The sequence below is a fragment of the Falco punctatus genome (genome assembly GCF_963210335.1).
Source record: "Falco punctatus genome assembly, chromosome: 5".
In the NCBI taxonomy this organism is placed as follows: Eukaryota; Metazoa; Chordata; class Aves; order Falconiformes; family Falconidae; genus Falco; species Falco punctatus.
In genome coordinates this window covers 57,414,381-57,435,997 of record NC_137584.1, presented here as the reverse complement: position 1 = coordinate 57,435,997, position 21,617 = coordinate 57,414,381, and the positions used below count along the sequence as shown (strand labels likewise).

Below are 21,617 nucleotides of genomic sequence, written 5' to 3'. Positions count from 1 at the left end.
CAACTGCAACCCAAATTAAATATCTCCTGATCTCTCATTAAAGTCCATCAAGACGCTTTTCTTTGATTCTTTCAATGTATGCAAGAAAATTGTGGTGGGTTGACCCCAGTCAGTAGCTAAGCACCCATCCAGGTGCTTGCTCACTCCCCCTTGACATCAAGTTGATGATCTCTTCAGAGTGAAAATAGTAAAAGCAAAAGCCAGAAAACTCATGGGTTGAAATAAAGGAAAAAGGGGACACCCCCACCCCCCCCCCCCCCCAGTGATGCAAGGGCAGTCAGTCACCACCTCCCACAAACAGACTGATGTCCAGCCAGCCTCTGAGCTATGGCCACCTTCCCATACCAACCACCCCCTCAGTTTTTATTGCTGAGCATGGCATGGTACATCATGGAATATTCTTTTGTTCTGCTGGGGTCAACTGTCCCATCTATGTCCCTTCCCAACCCCTTTTCCACCCCTAGCCTACTGGCTAGGAGTGGGGCAGCCTAGGAAAAAGAGGAGGCCTTGACACTGTGAGTAAGCTGCTGTGCAACAGCCAAAACACTAGTCTGTTATCAAAGCTGGTTTAGCCACAAATCCAAAACACAATATCTTACAGGTTGCTGTGAAGAAAATCAACTCCATCTCAGCCAGATCCAACACAAAAATTTATGAACAAATGCATTGTGTTAGGTTAACCACAAAGAAAATTGTCCTAGAAGGGGCACTTCTTTCTTCACATCAAGTGCTATTCTAAAACAGCTGCCCTTTTTGCTTCTGATCTGTTTGCCACTTGGGTAAGTGCAAAACCATATAGTCAAAAATATCTATACAACCTGACTTTCTGTGAATTTAATTCTACTGTTTCCAGCTGAGGAATATTATCTTTACAATATGAAAACATATGCTTTCCCTTAATAAAGATTTGAACACAGCCACTTCAAGTCTCTCCCCTTCACTTTTGCGTTGGTGCAGTAAAGGATTATCCACACAAAACTATACGGCCAAGCTTTCTGCTGTGAGTTGGCATGGTTCCGTTGTTTTTCATGGATCAATTAACACACACTGGAGATTTTAGCCATTGTTGTCTATAATGGCTAATTTTCCTATTAAAGAGAACTGAGAGCCATCTGTGTACATGCCATAGGGATACGCCAGTGAAATGGAGACTGTAAACCCACAGAACATGACCTATGCTTATAAGACATTTGAAGACAAGGTGTGATACCTTACCTTTGGAGCCTGTAGTACATCAGACACACCTTGCCTAGGCACTGCAAAAACAGGTTTTGGTGCAAGTGTTGTTGGCTTTTTGGGAGGCCTGGGTGGTGGATGAAGGGTTTGGTTTTCATATCTTCGCACCATATAGTATTGCTCGTCGCTGATTTCTTCCACTGTTGTCTTAGTCACAGGTGGGACGACTGTCTGGACATCTTTGCTGAGCAAATGGACTGACATGTTTAAACGATATACAGGAATCTCCCAGCTTTCCACTGGACTGCTGGCACTACTGATCAGCAGATAAGAGTCTGTGATTTCTTCTTCTAACTGCAGACCCGGCACGGCAGCCAAGATGTCTTCCTCAACAGAAAGGTCCCTCACGGACACTTTGACATTAAAAGGCAGACGAAATTCTTTGCAAATCTCAGAAAGCTGGTACCGTTTCTTGTCATGAATCACTTCCACAAAGCCGCCTTCCATGTACATAGGGAGGAGCACTTTCTTGTATGTATCACTCAGTATTTGTTCACAAGCTAAAACATCTATGAGTTTCTTTCTTCCTTCATACAGAACTTCACTAGTCTGGCATTGCTGGACTAAAAATTGATCTCCAACAGAAACAGAATAAAGCTCTTTATGAGGGGAATCAAAGGCTTTAGTTGCTACAACATGAAGCTGTTCCTTTTCACTTTTTGCTATCTCTAAGTCATAGGCAGTTGGAAACTCCCGAGGTCTTCTCTTAAACTTTCCTTTGTAGCTCATAGGGATTAAAAAATGTCTTTTCGGGGAATTGCTTCTGATCTCAGAGGCTAGGACTCTTGTTGCCTGGTACTTTTTGTAGATGACGATCTCTTTCCCTGTATGCAGTAAGTTACAAGGTTTTTGGCTTCCTGAAGGCCCGTCCATTATTTCAGCAGTCATAGGAAATTCCTTGCTTGTTCTGTCAAATACATCTTCCAAAGACAGTGGCTGAAGGAAAGAGCTAATATCATAACAGTCTGTTATATCCTTGACCTCGATATCTAGATCTGAGAGGATATGAACTATGTCCTTTCGAACTGAAAAGAAAAAGAAATACCTGAATTTTTATTTTCAAACTGACGTTGGAATAAAATACACATGGCCTGTTGGCCAGATACTAAAAATACCTTCCCTGGGGCATGCACGTTCATATGTAAACCAGCACAATTAATAGGGCCAATCAAAATATAATTTTTAACTTGAGATATATGGCTATCAGATATGCAGGAGACCTCACAAAGGAAAGGAGAAACAAGAATAATGTGTGCAAGTAAATAAAATTTTTAAAAAAAGGAGAGGATAAAATATCAAGTTCACTATCTTTCTCACAGCACCTCCAAGTTTAATCAGCTGTTTATTGTATCAACTTTTACTTGAGTACAAGATGTAGTTCTGTTCCTTTCACAGTAATTTATGGTTTCTCCAAAGAAATGGGGGGGGAGGGAACATTTTTAACAAATAAATAGCTTTTGAACCGGTTGTTAACAGATGTTGTTGCTGTGGCCAGTCTGGGAGAAATAAGTTATTCTGATATCTAATAATGAAAACATTTATAATTATTAATGTCACAGAGTCACAGATCAGTCAGGGTTGGAAGGCACCTCTGGAGATCATCTAGTCCAACCTCCTGCAAAAGCAGATTCACCTGCAGCAGGTTGAATAGAGTTATGTCCAGGTGGGTTTTGAATATCTCCAGAGGAGGCTCCACAGCCTCTCTGGGCAGCCTGTGCCAGGGCTCTGTCACCCTCAGAGTAAAGAAGTTTTTCCTCCTGTTCGGGTGGAACTTCATGTGCTGCAGTTTGTGCCCGTTGCCCCTTGTCCTGTCACTGGGCACCACTGAAAAGAGCCCAGCCCCGTCCTCTTGATACTTGTCCTTAAGATACTGGTATGCATTGATAAGGTCCCCCTGAGCCTTTTATTCTCCAGGCTAAACAGGCCCTGCTCTCTCAGCCTTTCCTCATAAGAAAGAGGAAATAATATCACTTTAGAAAAAAAGGCAAAACCTTTGTATAACAAAGTCTAAGCTTATTGTTAATGAATGAAGAAATTTCTGCTATGATGGTCCTCTGTGGAAGTCTTACATCTTTTTCTGTGGCATCTGGTTTTATTCACTATCAGAACCATGCCATTGCATTTAACAGTCTGACAGGGAGCAACAACTTTTTTATCACAACCAAACCCGCAAAATTTTGTATGTAAAACTTCCAAGCACAAATCTGACTATGCAATTAAGACTTGTTTAAGAATCTGGCTCCAAATCAGTGACATCACAGATCACTGACCAGGGCAGTAAGATTTAACAAGCAAATAATATTTAAGGACTCTCTTCAGTTAGACTTATTCTGCATAGACCCGCACACAAGGATAGTATATCCTGGATTCACACTTCTTTGTAGCAGGACATACCAATATTTTACGCTTAAAAGTCAGTATCAGTTGTATTTTATGACAGATTTTTATAAGTGATCCAGGATCTGTTTATTCCATCTCTGCTTTTATCCTATTGGACACCTTCAGGTGACAAGCATCTTTAGTACACAAGGGAAGCCAATAAAGGAGGAATAACTAGTGAAAAAGAAAGTTTTCTATGGGTATTTGAGGGAGTTTCACACACATAATTTGTGCATTATTAAGAATGAGAAGTATAGAGGCTTCCTGCACACAGCCTGTGAAAATGTAGTTTGCTATCCCTCTTATCAGGAATCTTTTTTATTGAATCGTGGATAGTATTTCTTATACTTTTGCTTGTGTCTATTTATAGGTCTTCTAAAAATGGTGAAAATCTGTTTTTCATGGTCCACAAGAAAATAGTTAATGATGTACCATGAAGCCTACTTTTCAAGTTTGCATTAAATAATTATTTAGGACATATTTAATGCTGCTTAAATGTTGAACGCACTGTGAAACAGAAAATGAAATCAACAAATGCAACTTTTACTGGAATATCTGGAAGACAAGTGAATACCAAACATTTCTGAACCTTCAGAAAGCTTTTTAGAAACATTGAATTCTTATTGATTCTACACAGATATCTAAGTAGGCATAGGAATACACCTAAGTGAACCCAGCTTCAGGAGATGGGCTAGATTCCTGAATGTAGCTAGTGTTGTAGAAAACAAAGTATTTTATCTTGCAAAGGTATACTTTCCGAACTCATACATTAAATCACATAGCAAGCACAGCTGAATGTCTCATGATAAGCATTTAACAGCTATAGTGTATTGTGCTAACAGTCTTTATCCACTTTTACTTCTTTCTCTTTTATCCATTTACTTACAACAATCATCAGAGAAAGCTTGACTGTGAAAAGATTTCTTGCTTGATATCCCCATGAATGGCATATTTCTGTTAGGATTTCACTTCTATGGAGCTCATTGGTTTGCTTCTAGTAAATGTAACAGACAACAAAACCTTCCCAAGAGTTAAGCTCCTATCCTGCAAACTTTTAACAGGATGGTTGCATCACAAGTAGAATTGCATCACATTTCCAGCTACTGCCTAGGCTGTCCTCAAGCAAGGTCAAACATTTTAGCTTAAGCTTAAGTTTTTTTGCTTAGGTAGATATCTCAGTTCAGAGAGGGTTATGCTACACATGCACACATGGGTTATTACTGCAGCTCGGCTATTCAAGCCACCATAACTCAGGAGCCTTCCACTGTGTGTCTTTACCCTTGCACACCTTCTAATTTTATTCCCATGACTAATTTCACAACCAGGTTTAAAGTAAGACATAGTTATAGACATTGTTAAGAACAGTATCCAGCAGGTTCAATGTTTTGGTGGAACAACCAGAACAGTGTTAATGTGACATGGAAAAAATAATTTATTTACATATTAATCAAAACTGATAACACAAATTACACCTTTTAAATATATTGGTTTTCTAATATCTTCCTGTTTCCTCAAACCTAGGAGTTTCAGAAATTATCCATGAGTCTTTTTGTTTATATTCTATCGCTATTTTTTTCTGCAATAGAGTAAAAAAATATGAGTTTGCTTTCTGCTGAAAAATAAACAGTAGCTGAGTGTGTTACAACATGTATATCTATATGCTTTTTCTACCTCCTAGCCATAACCATAAATGATCAAGTGGCTTTTCTGTGGCCAAAGTCTGAGAAACAGAATCTGAGAACTGAACAGAATTCCTAAGCTGCGCTTTTTCACTATGCAATATATTTTATTTGCAATAATGATTTAAATGTAGTGATTAATAAAATGGCAACAGAAAGAAATGCAAGGTAACTATATGAATTAACAGATGATAAAGGAATAAAAAAGGGAATATTATTTTTCTTTTTCTTCATCTTGAAACTAGCATCAGTGGCAAATACAGATCAGGAATCCTTGACCAAACCAAATCCTTCCTGACTATTTTAAGCAAGTTTTGTGTCTTTAAGGGGACTTTGCTATACTGAGTTTAACAGAACATTGACTTTGATTCCTACTTACATTTCATTACTGCCTGCACTTCATAGACAGGTGTGAGAATCAAGCAGCCATCAAAATTCTCAGGAAGTGGATTAGAGGAGTCCCATATGTGTAAAGTATTGGAAAGTTTGACAATCCGGTCTCTGGACTTAGGGATTTTCCATTCTGCAATCTCTTTTAGGGTGTATATCTGGTCATCTTCACACTCATAGAATTTTCCTTCTTGTGAAAGGGGCAAAGTAAATGAATGAGACTGGTTATTTCTGACTATGCCACAGTTCACAGACATCGTTCCATTGACCTCTTCCACTGAGTTGAAGGTGATCTGCTCACCATGTTTGATAGTGAGGTTTGTCAGTTTTATATCCTCAGGGCTGTAGAAACATGGATGGCCAAATCTTGTTGGCCCGATAAAGACACTTGTTGTAATTTCTTCAATGCTGACATATGGAGTTTTATCTGCCACAACTTTATAAAGACCTAAGAACAGAAAACTTGCATTATAAAAAGGGAAACATACAAAGCAAGCCATGACAAATTTTAGACTGTGAATGCAATAAAAATGGGGAGCAAAACACATCAAACAATTCATAGCTGATAGTTTGGTTGCTAGAAATGTGACTCTATGAAGATAAAATCAACTATGTGATACAATGTATAGGTGGCTGGAATTAGCCCTTTCTACTCTGCATCTAATTTCTGACATCCAACATTTTTATGTCCACGTTAACATTTTTTCTTTACCAAACAAAAAAGAAAAATCATCTTAAATTCTTACCTGTTCCTCTCAGGAAAACAACCCTTAAGAAATAAATGCAGACATGGTATGAAGAAGAGCAAGACTACTGTGATCAGTGAAATGCAGGATGTTTCTGCCTAAACATCAGTGCTATATATCTTCCACACACAAGACTGGGGATTCCTAGACCAAGTATGTTTAAATATACACCACAAAAGGAAAAGTAGCACCTACAGATAAGAATGAGCAAAAGAAGTAGTTTTTAGCATATCTGATAGTCCAGACCACCAGATGGAGTAATTCAAAGTTTGGGTGTTGTAGCACTCTGGCCATCGCAAGGCAATTAAGGTGGTCAAGTTCTACAAGGCAGAAGCTGCATCTGAGCTTCCCTATCCCCTAGGGACATGATTATTTCATGTTAGTCATGCCCCTTGGAGCTGTCTCATTAGGAGTTCACATCACAAGAAAAACGTGTACATTTCTACGTTTGCATAAGTGTTTTCATAGCAGAAGATGAAGTGGATGGTTTAGAGGACTAAACAGTAGGGTTTAGCTAAACTGTGTGATTCAGCTGTCTTCTTCCCAAGGCACAGCAGTGTGAATGCTGCCTCAAGGAATTACGCTGCAGTTTCCTGGGATAGGCATTGACTAAGGCTTGCTTCCCAGTGAACATAACTGAATGTAGAGGTTATTTTTAGGCCAAGTTTGCTAGCCACAAATTAATCAGTAGCTACAGTGGCAAAGAAGCCAAGCTCCCTGGGAGATACAATGCCTTTTCGCCTTCCTTCCCCTGAAGCCAACTAGCAGAAATCCTACGTCCCTGCTGTCCCACACTCCTGCCTCCCCTGGCCCACACAAAGGGCACTGTGTCTCTGTGGTAAAGGAATACTCCCACCTTGCCAGTTATGGAGAAGGCACGGGATAGACACTCAAGGAGTGCTGCTTGGCAGCACTAGAGACGCTTTCATGGCAGCTCCGCTTCCCATGAGTGGTTCCTGCCATGTCTGCAGGGGTTTATGTGTCCCATTCAACTTCCCCCAGTCATTCAGTGTGGGAACTGAGCCCACACTGGCTATGGCTCTCTTCTTGTGGGAACCAGACTGTAAGGAAGACCCAGCAGATACCCGGCTCTCAGGAAGGTGGGATTCTGCCAGAACACAGTTCCTGCTGGATGCTGAAAAGACACTCACTCCCTTCTCTAGGCCTCCCCTGACTGTGGGATTGTTTAACAAATTAGAGTGGGGGGTTGCTTCCATTAAAAATAACCTCCAAATTGCTTATTTTCTCCTATACCTTTTCCCTTACTAACTTTCACCACTGACCACAATCAACACAACGGAGGGGCCTGCATGGAAGCAGGGGTTCCTTAAGATTGTATCCTTTAAAAAGTATATATCAAAGCATTCCCCTCACCACAAAGCCATATTTTTTTGGCCACAGATTACTGTGATTCTGGCTTCACTGTAACACAACCTGCTGCTTTCACTTCACAGCTTTAACACCCTTCTTGTTACAGGAGATATTATTAAGATTCTGTCTGTTGAGTAGCTCTTTACTGAATTTATCACCAGATTATGCATGTTTGGTTCTAGGTATCCTGTAATGCCACTAGTAACTGTGGGAACTAACAGCTCCGAGGGCTTGTCAGCAGCCTAAACAGTAATAGTCTATTTGATCTACTGCAGAAATAGTCACTAGTTGTGCCTATGTAACTGCTTTCTGCAGTCTGTTCCTTCACAGTTGTGCATATGACAGCTAGCTTTTCCTCTGTGAAATTAGTACCTTTTTGCAAATACATCCTCTATGTATTATGTCCTCACTGCAGCACTGTGGGAAAGTCTCCAGGCTTTTTTTCTTGTCTGCAAGGAAGCCACATCCATGAATGTAGCTGCTCAAGTACAAAGTACAATTTCAACGCACCTCTTATTTACTAGTATTTACAATGTTCCTCACAGCCCTTTCTAACACAATTATTAAGGAAGTTAGCTACCGCAGTCCTAATCACCACTGGAGCTGTCAGTGCAGATCAAGACAAACTGGTTCACCAGCATTTAGAAAACATCACAGTGACAAGGCAGCAATGACAAACTGAAATTGCGGAAAAGACAGCATCCCCTAAACAGCGTTCTGGTGTCATGCTTTGCAAGCACAAGATGGGCATCGTCTTCTGGCAGTGCTGGGAAAAAGCAAATAGGAATATTCTTCATTAAAAAATGTATTCAAACTACATATGATGTATCCCAAGGGCAATAACTATGTTTACCCATCTGTGACACAGGAGCACATGTACTGCCCCTAGAAAACATCCAGAATTGCATTAAAAAGCCTTCATAAACTATGTCAAAAAAGCCTTCTTAGTTGAAAATACAACAAAATGGCAATGTACAGCTATGATAAATATTCTTCTCTTCTGAGTTTGACAGTAGACTCAGGCTCTACTAATTTTGCTGGGACTATGGAGCTATCTGAAAGCCAGTTATTGCGGCAACAAACTGATGAGCATCCTGTGTTGGAAAGCAGGTTTCACATGGAAGCATAATTACCAGATCTCATACAAAATGAGACAACTGATTTTCCCCATGGGCCCAGGCAGACTGATTTTGTCGGAGTTGGGAGCAGAAAAGTCTTCACCTTCCATTCTGCTGGTTTTCTTAATTTCGGTAACAGAATGCTTGCATAGCCAACTAAAAAGCCATGTGGCCTTGCGTGCTTAGCTTCTGTATTGATGATACTCAAAGCAGGGGCATGCTTATGAGTATGTTAAGTTCAATATGCTTCTTTCTATATAGAAAATAGGTGAATATATAAAAAGTTGTTTTGGTATGATGGGTGAAAACCACTGTGGGTCCTATTTAACTGCCATAATCTGCCATGGTATTTTCTCATAAATGGTCTTCTTGCTATGACATATATTAAAAAGAACCCCAAAAAGAAAACCCAAAACACAAACCCCAAACAATATTTTCTGGAACCATTCAGAACCTTACTAAAATCAATATGAATCAAGTTACAAACCCAAATGTTTTCCAAACCTAAGACAGCAAGGAAATATCCAGAGTAGGAGACATATGGTAAGTTTGAGATGCTAAAGTGTGGACATTTTGAGGTCAAACACAAATATTTTTGTACTTTTTCATAAATCATAAAGTGACTGATTTAAATTCACTCAGACTTCCCTAAGAGAGCTTGATGGACTACTGGGGAGAAAGACAGATGGCAATAGCAAACCTGGAAAAAAAGTCCAGCTGGTTTACTGAGAGCTGGCATTATGGCTCATAGGTGCACTTTCTAAGTGTAATCTGGTCTACAACCAAAGGGCACTGATGCCCAATAGTTTTGGGGAAAATTTCAGATAGAGACAAGAATAACTATGCATACATAATTATTACAGGAATGTATAATACTTGTCACACTCAATGAACCCTCTGCACCTAGGGGTATATCTCTAGGTGAAGTATCTACCTAGCCATAATTTGGTAATTAGTAAGCCCCAAGCCTAATCAGCCCATCATTTCCAAGAAAAGTTTGAGGCATTGACATGCACATTGCTAGAGAGAGAGGATTTGGGACTCTGAATCGTTATGGGCAAAAAAATATAGCCCAAGGATCACCCATTTAATGCTGAGGAAAGCATGTTTTGACAGATGTTTTTACCACCTTTTTACAGAACAGTATATTCAGCTCTTTTTTTAACGGTTATGGACTGATAAAGTATACTTCCCTGTAGCTTTATAGACTGTGCATTCTTGGTCTTAAGAGTCCTGAAGGAAAGGAGTATCCTTTTTATTATTATTTTTTTCCTCTTTTCCCCACAGAAAACTGAGAAAGCCAGTAGTTAGGCTCACCTAGTATACCAGCAAGTAGCCTTCAAGGAAGAAAAACAGCAGAAAGTTCTTGTCCTGGTTTACAGCTGAGATAGAGTTAATTTTCTTCTCAGTAGCTGGTACAATGCTGTGTTTTGGATTTAGTACAAGAATAATATTGATAACACACTGACATTTTAGTTGTTGCTAAGTAGTACTTACTCTAGATCAAGGACTTTTCAGTTTCCCATGCTCTGCCAGTGAGAAGGGAGGGAACAGATCCAGGACAGCTGACCTCAACTACCAAAGGGATATTCCATACCACAGAATGTCATGCTCAGTATATAATCTGGGGGGGTTTGCCAGGTGTAGAGGAATTGTAGAGGAATGAAGGCAGGTTAATTAACAGTGATAATACACAGCTGTGGGCTGGCGTCAGGGGCAGTGGGTTGGCTGACGTGGATAATGTGCAGCTGTGGCTGATTCCTGCTAAGTAGTTAAATGGCTCTAAGGGGCATGAAAGAGGAGCACTGGATAAAGAAAGGCCTGGGGGAAGCAGAGGAAGCCCGCACCCTGGATGAAGAAGAGGCTGGCTGGAAGAGGAGCCTGGAGAAGAAGAATCCAGATGCAACAGAGGCAAGAAGCAGGGTGGACTGGCCTGAAGAGGATGAAGAAACAGCATGGACAGTAGATGAACTTTTGAAACCTTGTGGGGTATTGGTGGCTGCACTGAGGCAAGGTGTGGGAGCTACTTATTGAAGTTAACCTGGTATGGGATGGTAAAAGCCTTGTTGTAGCTGGGTAGTTTTGATAATGCTGTGACAGCCAGGAGCTGCTGATTGCTTCTTGGGGACTAGCTGGGCATTGGTCAGCAGGTGGTGAGAAACTGTATTGTACATCCCTTGGGTCTTTTCCCCTTGGGTTTTATTCCTATCTCTTTCTCTTCCCTTTTCATTACAATTATTTTTGTTATTATTACTGTTATATTTTTTCAGTTATTAAATTGGTCTTATCTCAATGCATGAGTCTTACCTTTTTCCCTCATTCTCCTCCCCAGCCCACTGAGGGGGCTGGGGAGAGTAAGCAAGCAGCTGCATGGTACTTAGTTACCAGCTGGGGTTAAACCATGACAACCTTCTGTCCCTGACTAGCAGTTTCAGTTCCCCAAAGTAATGCAAAAGACTGGGAAGAGCTCAGTTCCCAACTTCTTTGGAGCTGACTAGATTGCTACTTTTCTCTTTCCCTCACCTCTACCATGCACTCTGCTACCTCCTCTGCTCCAGCATCCTCCTCTCCCCACCCTGCCTCAAAGGCCCTCTCTCCATCTCCTATCCTGATGAGCCTTCTAGCACTTAACCCCTATTCCTCCATGTATGTGCTGCATGGCCATAGGCCAGTGTCTTGTCTTGTGGCTCGCAGAGGCTGAGATCTCAAAGGGACAGTTGTGCTCAGCTATGTGCCTGTCAGACCACGTAGGAATGAGCAGCAGCAGCTGCCAGGGACCCCCTGAGAACAGGGACAGTCCAGCAATACTTTGGCAGAAGAAGGAATATAACAGAGCAACATGAAAAACTGTGCTGGCACACGGTTCAGGTGTTGTGCAAATTATCTGTCTGCTAACTTGTTAGTGAAAATTGTAATTCAAAAGGCTGTTACATGTAGCCATTTTACCCAGTGTATGAGCATAGAAAGAACAGCCTGGCCCTCCGAGGCATGAAAAAGAACAAATTAGAATGAGGATCAAATGAAATAATACAGTGAACTTGCGGTTGCAGTGGTTTCTCTAATGCAAAGGGCAGATTAGGCTTTTATCAAGGATGTGATTTGCCAGAGCAGGAAAAAAAAAGAATTCTGTAGACTGCAAATGCATTCAAAAAGACAAAGGGTAAGGCTTATTTAAAGCCAGTGAGCCCAGTTCTTCACTTGCAGAGATGCTGTCCCCGGAGTAACCTAAATAGAAGCGTTACTTACTTATGCCAGCATGCACATGGTGAAAGGATACATGAGCCTATCACATGCAAATGATAACTCACAAGAGAGAAAATGGAAAATAACATCAAAGCAACAGATTTCTTTGCATCAACGCTGACAAGAGAGTGCTGTACATGCAATGTAAATACAGTGCCAGCCTCCTAGAGACCTGTGAATATTTTTATTGAAGTAAGTCAATGGCAGTGTGAAAAAAGATCATCTGTGGTTTGGTTCTGTGCTTTGTTCTGGAGACGGGGGCAAACCAGCAATGCTCTAATATGATGTTTCATTCAGAGCTTAGCATGTGTATGTAATAAAGTGAAAAGGAAGAAGGTTGAGAAAAAGCAGACCGGGACATCTTGACTTTGTAAAGCAGAATCATTCTTTGCTAAGAACTGAATTAGAGAAATGACATTTACATCTTACAAAAAAGCTCTGGAATGTGTAAGAGTACATAAAAAGAGAAACGAGAGCAGTGGTCCCTGTTGGGCTAATAAGAAGTGTTGTTATGCCCCTCTTCAGTGCTGGTGTGCAGTAATACATGTCATATAGAGTATGATAATGATAAATTTCAGTGAAATGAACTCTGAGTTTATTTTTCTAGTGGAAAACCCCTAGTTTTCTAGAACACTGGTTGGGAAAGTTCATAAGAATGCATACAAATTGTAGCAATTAGACCGAATTTGAAAATGTGTTCAGTAGGGCAACAACATCCACGTGCCAGGTTGTTAAACTGATCACTTGAATACAAACAAATCCAGATTCACGCACCCGAAATCATAAGTCATTGTGTTTTAAAAATCAGGAGATTCAACATTAATAAATATAGGATTATTTTTATCACTCAGTTGTGTTGGATATTTTAGGCTTAACATTTTAAGTCATCTGCCAATCAAGATTTAGAATATTACTTCCTATATGTGTAAATATTTTAGAGGTAGAAGAAATTTTAATAATAGCAAAGAAGCTTGGATTTCAAGAAAAATACCAAGTATCTTGAGAGTTCACAGTACAGCAGTACTTCAATATCTCTAGATAGCCATAGATAATTAAAATGTCTTTGATCGCTACATGTGGGCCCTACTAGCACTTGAAAATGGCATTCCAAAAAAGTCTTTTAATAAGTGGTCATACAAATGGTTCTGATTCAGTGAGTAAGAAAAACATGAAAGTAAATTGAGGATCTTCTGGGGAAAAGAAAAAGATATATAGGACTATTTCAGAGAGAAATCTGTATTTTGGAGATGGAGAATGAAGGCATGGTAGAAGGTATTTTCCTGTGGAATTCAGATGAAACATCGCATTCCCATGTGCTTTGACATTTTATTTGCTTCAAGAAGTGTGTCCTGTCTCCCTCTGCAGAAAAAGCACGTACCAGTTTGGGCAGTGGTATAACCTAATATATATATTATGCATGTGCACAGATTCTCACATGCCCAGCAATATGTTAGAAGAACATCTATGATGTTACTAAGTCAAGCACTCAAACACTAGAAAACACTCATATTATGTTTCCCTGTGCAGTGTCAATTTAACCTCCCATGTGCTTACAGTACAATACAGTGTTAATTAAGTGTTTACATTCTGCTTTATCTACAAAACTGTAGTCTCATTCAGTGCATTAGCTAGACTGCTGGCCAAAGTGAGTTCTGGATGCAGTCTCTTGAGGGCTGCTGTGTCCTGTGTGTGCTCTGTCCCAGTGTTTCCTACTGTACAGGCTCCCTCCCACATCCCACATACTATTTTCCAGCCCGCTCCTCTCCTCTCCCTGAGGGGCTCCCATTACCTCTGCTGCCTGCAAGAATCTCAGCATAGGAATTGCCCTACATATTTTTTTCTGTGTGAGTGTAGTCCTGCTCTGGTGCCAGTAACCACCTCCACCAACAACTCCAGTCCCTGATCTTTGCATGTCAAATCTTCATGCTTCTGCCCTGCTCTGAGGTCCAGTCTTTTTCTATCAGTTTCCTAACCTAGACATGGATAATCACAGTCCAGCACTTTTCCCTCTGCACTCCAATCACTTCCCTATTTAACACAGCTGGGCCCTAACAGCAGAGGAATTGAGATGAGAACAGAACTGAAAAATGAATAAATATGACATGTGATGAACTAGGTACAGTGCTTGGTAAGCTCTCCCTAACAAGGCCACACAAACAGAGGAAGATCTCTTTCAAATAACAAGTCAGTACCACATGCCAGGTTTCAAGACCAATATAAGAATATTTTTGGACTTCTCTGTGGAACAACCAAAGTGTTTTTTAATCAGAAAACCACATCTATTTTCCTCTAATACTTCTTCCAGGCACAGAGCAGCCACTTTGGCCACTGGAATGAAAATAAATCATTAAAATAAAAACAAAATGTAAGAAAGCATTAAAAATGTTTTATAACCAAAATAATAAAATAAAAATATAGTAATAATAAAGAAATTTTAGTCTGTGCACACAGAAAGGAAGATTTCAGCTCAGACAAGGTTCTGCAAAGTTGTAAGAACTGAAAAGAAGATTTTTGTAGTAGTTCTTACACAGTGACCTGAAATATAGAAAGCATTACTACCGAACACTATAACATTAATAATTTCTATCCAGGCTTGAAAAGAACCGTAAAAGTTGAAATTTACGAATGAGTTCATTGTGTCCTGTGCCATCTGATAAAGTTGTATCCTTGACAGCTGAGTTGTAACGTTGAAAAAATATAAATCAAGACAGCAAAACAGTATAATTAACAAAGGTGATTACTCAGGGTTATGATTCCTCAAAAACATGTATTGATGAAATACTGTACCAGGAAAATTTAGTGGTAATTCCACTTTGGCTGAAAACCGGCTGACTTCATTATTCTCACAGATACTTGCTATGAGCTTATTAATTTTGAAGCCAATAACTTTAATGACTTCTCCTGTTGACAGGCAGCATTCATTTCCAAACATTTCATAGATGGAGCCTGAAAAGGAATACAAAAGGAAAGAAAAGCATTATTTGGCTTTTTCTCACTTTGTCAAGTGTCTTTACCTCTTTGAATGAAAGCAAAAAATACTTAAAATAAGTTATGTGAAATAATATTTATCTGTGATAACTAACCTAATTTTCATTTTCTTCCTTAGTGTCACGAGAAAATCCATCTTGTGGCTTCAGTGATCTCTAGGTCAGCTCTGTGTGTACACTGTTCTTTGATTCATGTAAGGAGAAAGTCTGAAAAACCTGCATTTCCAAGCTTTAGACCAAAACAGAATGAGGTAGAGCATAGGTTCACCTGGGTCATCAGGAGCTGCCTCCTGAAATCAGCAGGCAGTGGAACTTGGGCAGGAAAGGTACAGGGCATAATATATCCCATAGGAAACAACAGACTGTATCAGAAGACAAAAACCAATAGACCTTAGAAGGTGCCCAGGGAGAAGCCAGGAGGCATCAAAGTGCAACCAGCATTTGAGCTTTCTGTAGGAACAGAAAACCTGAAGAATTGAAAACCTGAAGAATAAGAAATTGGAAAACTGGCAAATTAACAGTGGTAATCCCTGCCCCATACTGAAACAAGCCTACCGATTCTGACCCAGCATCAAAAAATTTTGGTTTTTGTCTGTGATGTTCAGAAGTTTGAGAGCAGGAACAAGGCAATCCAATCAAGTATTTCAGAGCTTCCCCAGCAAAATCTGGGACTGCAGCTTGCCCTGCCAAAAAGAACTCTCCCTTCTCCATTCTAGCTGTGGTCAGTCTCTGCTGTTTCGGAAGTGGGGGCAGGGGGAGAACAAAGCAAAACCAAACCAAAAGCCAAGCTGTGCAGAAGGAAAATGCATCCTGGTTGCTGCAGGAGGTTAGCAGCAGCTTTGAGGCATGGGATCAACTAACTATATATAAAGGCAGAGCAGCCTACAAATGGTGTTCCATTTGTAGGTAGAATTGCATTGAGCCCAGAAAATCAGAATGTTGATTTTAATGCTAGCTGCTGCTCTTGCAATACCGTGCAGTTCATTCCAAGAACTTATCGAGCCTGGTCCTGAAGTGACGTGGAAGTACAGAAGTACCCTTTCTGGAATCCTGTCTCAGAATTTCATTTCCCTTGTGGTGAGAAACCTTATTCTCATTTCCCCTCCCAATGTATTGGTGGGTGTATTCATTTGCTCTGCTACTAATGTTGCTCTGCTACTGAAAATGCTCTTTTTCTCATTTTCATTTCTCCCTTTCCCAAAGGGTTTGCAAGGTTAGTTTTGCCCTTCTCTGGTCACATTTTTGACAAAAATTTAGAAGAAACGTATTTCTTTCACCTGCTAAGAAGACCAATTTCCCTTCTCACAATACCTTTAGTAGTCCTCTCTCAAATCTTGTTCAGTTTGAAGTCTTTTCTTATTATTTTCCTTTTAACGTAAGTAACCAGAACAGTCTCAGACAATTAAATATTTAAAACCTGACCTCTGGTTATGTAGTAGCAACTAATAGTTGAGATGGCCTGTACTGAAATATTGCCACTGCCTGCAGAACTCACTTCCCACAGAAAGTAACATTCTTTACCCCACAGCTCTCCTTGAGTGGGTGGGGAGAAAAAAAAAGGCACCTTTTTTTTTTTTTTTTTTTTTTTCCAAGTGTCATATCAGAAATGCAACTAATAGCTGAATGATTTTCCTAATGCTTACTCAAGATTAGATCAATTCCACTCATGACCACAGCTTGGGCTAATAAGCATCTCCTACTGAGTCTGGAATATATTTATCAATTCTGCTGCAGCACTTGCAGGTGACAACCACTTGGTTACCATCCCAGCCTCACTGGAAGTCACTGGGAGTCTGACCTGAGCATAAGTTGCTCTGGTTTTAGGCTAAACTCAAAGCGTCAGTAGGGCACCACAGAACAATGGGTTTGTGTCAGGACAGGAAGGTGAAGGAGGGTAACAATGATCAACAGGTTGTGTAGTCTGTTGTGAAGACATGCCAAGGCAAACCTGTCTGTTACTTGTGCGATGCTCTCACAAATGAGACGGATGCCAGGAAATCCCCAGCTGCTCCCCTGTAGAAGACAGGTACTGATGTAGGTTTGAAACCCTGTGTAGAAGGAATCCCAGTTATTTTTTTTTTTTTTAAATATCGTGTGGCAGATGCTTTTGGCAGGCTGGATGTGACAACATTGCCTGGTTTCACTTGCTGAGAACCCTACATAGGATCAAGGGGACTTCTGTACTTAGGCTCTGAACTCCCACACCAGGCTACTGACTTTCTGTTGCACAGCAGGATGATGATTAGCACAGAGGTATTCTGGATTATAGTGCCACACAAATATTAACCACAGCCAGGTGAAGAAATACGCTGTTTATCCATGCTTCCAACCAATCTGGTACCTCAGCAGAAGACAAGATTGCTGCTTCCCTTTGACTAAAAAAGAACAGCCTGGTTTTCTTATTGTAAAGATAGTGCATAGTTGTTTGCTCTCCCTTTGGTCCCTGAGCAATTCAACATTGAGTAACTCAGATGTCTCCACTGGATATTGCTGCAGCTCCCATCAGTAGGCTGGCTGCTGCTCTAATAAACACATGAGGAATTATCATAGCTCTCATTGCTTTAGCTGAGCTCTGTAGGATATTTTATGACAGTCAGAAAAGTGTATGTGCAATACTGATTTCATATTAGAGTGAGAGGGAGATAAAGATTGAGCAGCCGTGAAGAGGGTAATATTCCTTTTGTGCTGAACCACCTCGCTCCTCACATCAGACACAGTAGAGATCACAAGCAACCATATTATTAGGGAATCCCAGAGGACCCAGCACAATGAGCTCTGCATTATAGAAACATGGAGAGATGAGCAAAGAATTCCAATATTCTCACCTCTGAAAAAACATTTGTGAAAATCTACTCAAAATGGGAGCTCATGGCTTCTAGAGGCTTTTTTTCTTCAGTGCAGGTTTAGATGCAGTTTCTCCAGATCACCTCACTTGAAAATAGACCCCTAGAAATCATTTAACATGTGACAGTAGCTACGCTAATTATGGGTTTCGGGCACGTTTGCTTTCATCTCTGCTAGACAGACTTTGCAAGCTTTCCCCTTGATGCAGCTGGGTGCAGGCGGTGCTGCTCCATACCACACAGGCACTGAGCCAGGCAGGTTCCCTACCTCCCTGCTCTGGCTGATTTCCAAATAACATGGTAGTTGGAGCACAGCAACCCAAGCAACGGCCCCGAGGGGAAGAAGGGAGCAGTTAAGAGGCCGCACCACTCAAAACAATGGTGTGATTGAAGGATACTTAGCCACTACTTCAGTCTATACCTGCAGCAGAGTGGTGATCTCTATATAGACTCCTCTAAATAGAGAAATCAGAGGAGTACCCTGTCTCTGATCATGGATGGTTCTGAAGGACTTACTGCTTCTATCAGATTTACTTTTCCTCAGACACAATAGCTTAACTACAAATTGTACGGCAGAGAGTTTGAGTAGTCCTGCTCTCCATTGCAAATTAAAAAGTATAAATGGAGTTTGCAGAAAAGTAAAAACACTGATCAGTTAGTGACAGGTCCAAGACTGAAGATCCAGCCTGGCAATATGCATGAGAAGAGACTAGCTCTGCTAAACGCTCAAAAATAGATGATTAGATGACACCAAAATTAGCTTTTGACAGAGCAATCCAAATTTGCGAACCATGAGAAATGCAGGTAAACCTACACAGGGTAAACAGTAGCCTAGCACTGTACAGATGACGGGGAATCTAAAACACTACAAGAAAAGGGTAAAATACACAAGAAAAGAAAATCTGCACTCATAAAAGAGAGAAAGTACCTGAGGCAGACAAGCATATGGAGTGCAAGCTGGAGTCTACAAAAAGCATTACATGGAGCTGCAGGCTCTGTTTGAAACATCAAGGGCCAAGATAATGCATTCAGAAAAAAGATGGATTATAAATGCCACACTGCAAGCCACAGAAGAGTGTGCACAGAATAGACACACAAGGCTGTCACAGCACCTTAACTCTCAGGGTCTTTCATGAGAACAAAACATAACATTGTTGAGGAAAACAAATGGATCATATATCTAAAAGTATCAGTTCTAGGAAAAAGTGAGATAAAATTAGAACTTACAAAAGAAAGTCATGGTTTTGATTAAAATGAAACAAAAAAAGTAAATCGAGGGAGCTGGTTGTCTTACCGTCAAAGAAATTACATTGCAAACTATTATATGGGTACATAATGCACTGGCTGAGATAATGCTTTGTAATAATACCAAGGAAAGTGAACGCCTTCTAGAATTAAAAGAAGAAGAAGAAAGAAAAAAAATATGCATATTTTGGCATCATCAAGAAGGGAAATGGTATTAAGCAGCTAGGAAGGATGTTTTAAGTCTTCTAGCAGAGAGGAAAGCTTTTAGCAGAATACAAACGGAGAGTGCCCAAGAATCCCAGGACTCATGGCCATAGGATGGTAATTTTCATCCCAGAAGAGAAGTTGGACAAATTATTCATATAACCACTGAGTAACAGAGGTATGCCACCACATTTTTCATCCAATTAAAGGAGTCAGAGACCAACCTCCAACAGCTTATCAGAAGTAAAACATATATATGAGTGGACAGACAGACAGATAGATGTATATATATACACGTAGATAGATACCTACCTAGATGACCATTTTCATGGGCAATTTGTAGTGTTTTAATTACCTCCTCCTTTATTAGATTCATTTGAAATAGACCAAAAGTTTGAAAGATTATGAGGGTGCGAGATTGGGAGGAGGATGGCTAATGGCCTGAGACCATGACTGCAGAAGCCTCATTTTTAACCATACCAGGATAACAAAACAACGACAAAAAAAAAAAAAAAAAAAAAAAAAAACAACACACACCCACACACACACCCCCATTAAAAAATGAAACTCTGCTAGCCATACTAGAACAGATTCATATTTTTTGGGTGCAATTTCACTTACATTATTGTGTATTTTTCTGCAGCTAGCGTGCCTTAGCCCTTATTTTAGCCATTGCTTGGCGGTTTGCCTGGAATAGTACAATGAAGATTACATTCAGACAAGAAAAATGTTACCTGTGTGATTTGTCATCTAGGCATTTGCAGCAGATATTTCTGCTGATAAAAGAGAAGGAGGGAAACTGCATGATTTTAAAAAGGGACAATAAAAATTCTTTTTCCTTTAAAAACCATGATAATTAGTCTTAAAACATTGTGAAAATACCCACTGTGTGACAATGTGACCCTGAAAGATTTTACTTCAGCTGTGTGACGTGGACTGATAAACACAATATAATGAAAAATAAAATTAAAATTAAAACGGACCTTTTAGCACATATATTTGTTGTTGCACAATGGAAACTGTTGTTTTTCCCACTCAAGCCACAAAGAAAGTGTAAGATGTTGAAAATGTAAATCGAGTAACCTTAAGGACTGAATCTTTTTGATTTGAGAAAGAAGTATGCAATGTAATGCAAAAAAAAACATCTTAGCAGAACCCAGAATAAAGCAGCTTATTTACAATGATCAAGCAATGCCCCTGAAGGCTGTAATTAAAGAGTTTGTTGCCTTTGAAACCACCTTTTCTGGATTGCTACTTGTTCAATAAAAAACACATTTCTATCCCTTCATAAGCTCATCTCTACTTTGACAATCCATATTAGCAACTGCTGTGATCACATCAAAGCAACCATAACAATTTGTTCAATACTTTTTTCCTCCATCTTTCCTAAACTGCTAAGCAGCCATACCACCATGCTCCCTAACATGAGCCTTTATTTCTCATTATAGGTACGAGAAGGGTCTTTCTGTATTAAAAACAACAATATAAAACAAAAATACAGTGAAAGCCTGAGATGGAGAATGTCATTCTTCATGTCAGGGCGGATGACAGTACCATTGAAAGAAATATTTTATAATGGTTGATAGAACAGCAAATATATCAGTCATATGGCCCTTTTTCTTTGCAGAAGCTTAGAGGCCCATTCGGTGACTGCTCTCAGAGTGAACGCTTCACTGATGCTGATAGCAAGTATGGCTCAAAATCAGGCCCATGACTAAACAGCAATAATACATCCCTCTCGCGCTGCACGCCTCTGGGCAGTTTAGCGAGGAGGGCTGGGGAGAGCAATGCAAACAAGACAAAAGGCTTGACTAAGGTGGCACAGAGGATCATTCAGCAGGGCTGGAGCAGCTCAAGCCCAGGCTGGCTGACTCCCAGTCTAACCATCTGTCTGCTACAGGGTACTGCTAAGCACTTCCAAATATCCCCCGTTCTCTTTTTCTTTTTTAACAAAGACCAAGCTTTTCTTCTAACAAAAACAAATGACTTTGCAGGCCAAACACTAGGCATTGACTCCCTAGCCCCGTGAGCTTGAATCCTTGAAGGAGAAAATTCTCCCTTTCATCTCTCGGTAGCACCCACTGAATTCATTGCAGCTGGCAGGCTGAGCGGTCTTTGAAAAAAGATCCAAAGAATCGGGAACCTGGCTGCTTTGCAGGGAGATGAAAGATCTCCC

At 40.2% G+C, this 21,617-nt stretch overlaps 1 protein-coding gene across 7 annotated transcripts in view; it reads right to left on the bottom strand.

Moving 5' to 3' along the window:
* THEMIS (thymocyte selection associated) overlaps positions 1-21,617 on the bottom strand; it is an 86,771-nt gene that overhangs the window by 53,506 nt on the left and 11,648 nt on the right. For 5 of the 7 annotated variants that reach the window (XM_080390426.1, XM_080390430.1, XM_080390429.1 and 2 more), the window contains exons 2-4: positions 14,950-15,108; positions 5,674-6,132; positions 1,216-2,261 (exon numbers count right to left, since the gene is read on the bottom strand). In XM_080390426.1, the coding sequence (XP_080246552.1) occupies positions 1,216-2,261; positions 5,674-6,132; positions 14,950-15,108 (1,664 nt within the window). Of the gene's footprint in view, positions 1-1,215; positions 2,262-5,673; positions 6,133-14,949; positions 15,109-15,245; positions 15,377-21,617 lie in introns of those variants that run through there. The other 2 variants (XM_080390427.1, XM_080390428.1) reach the window with 2 other exon arrangements.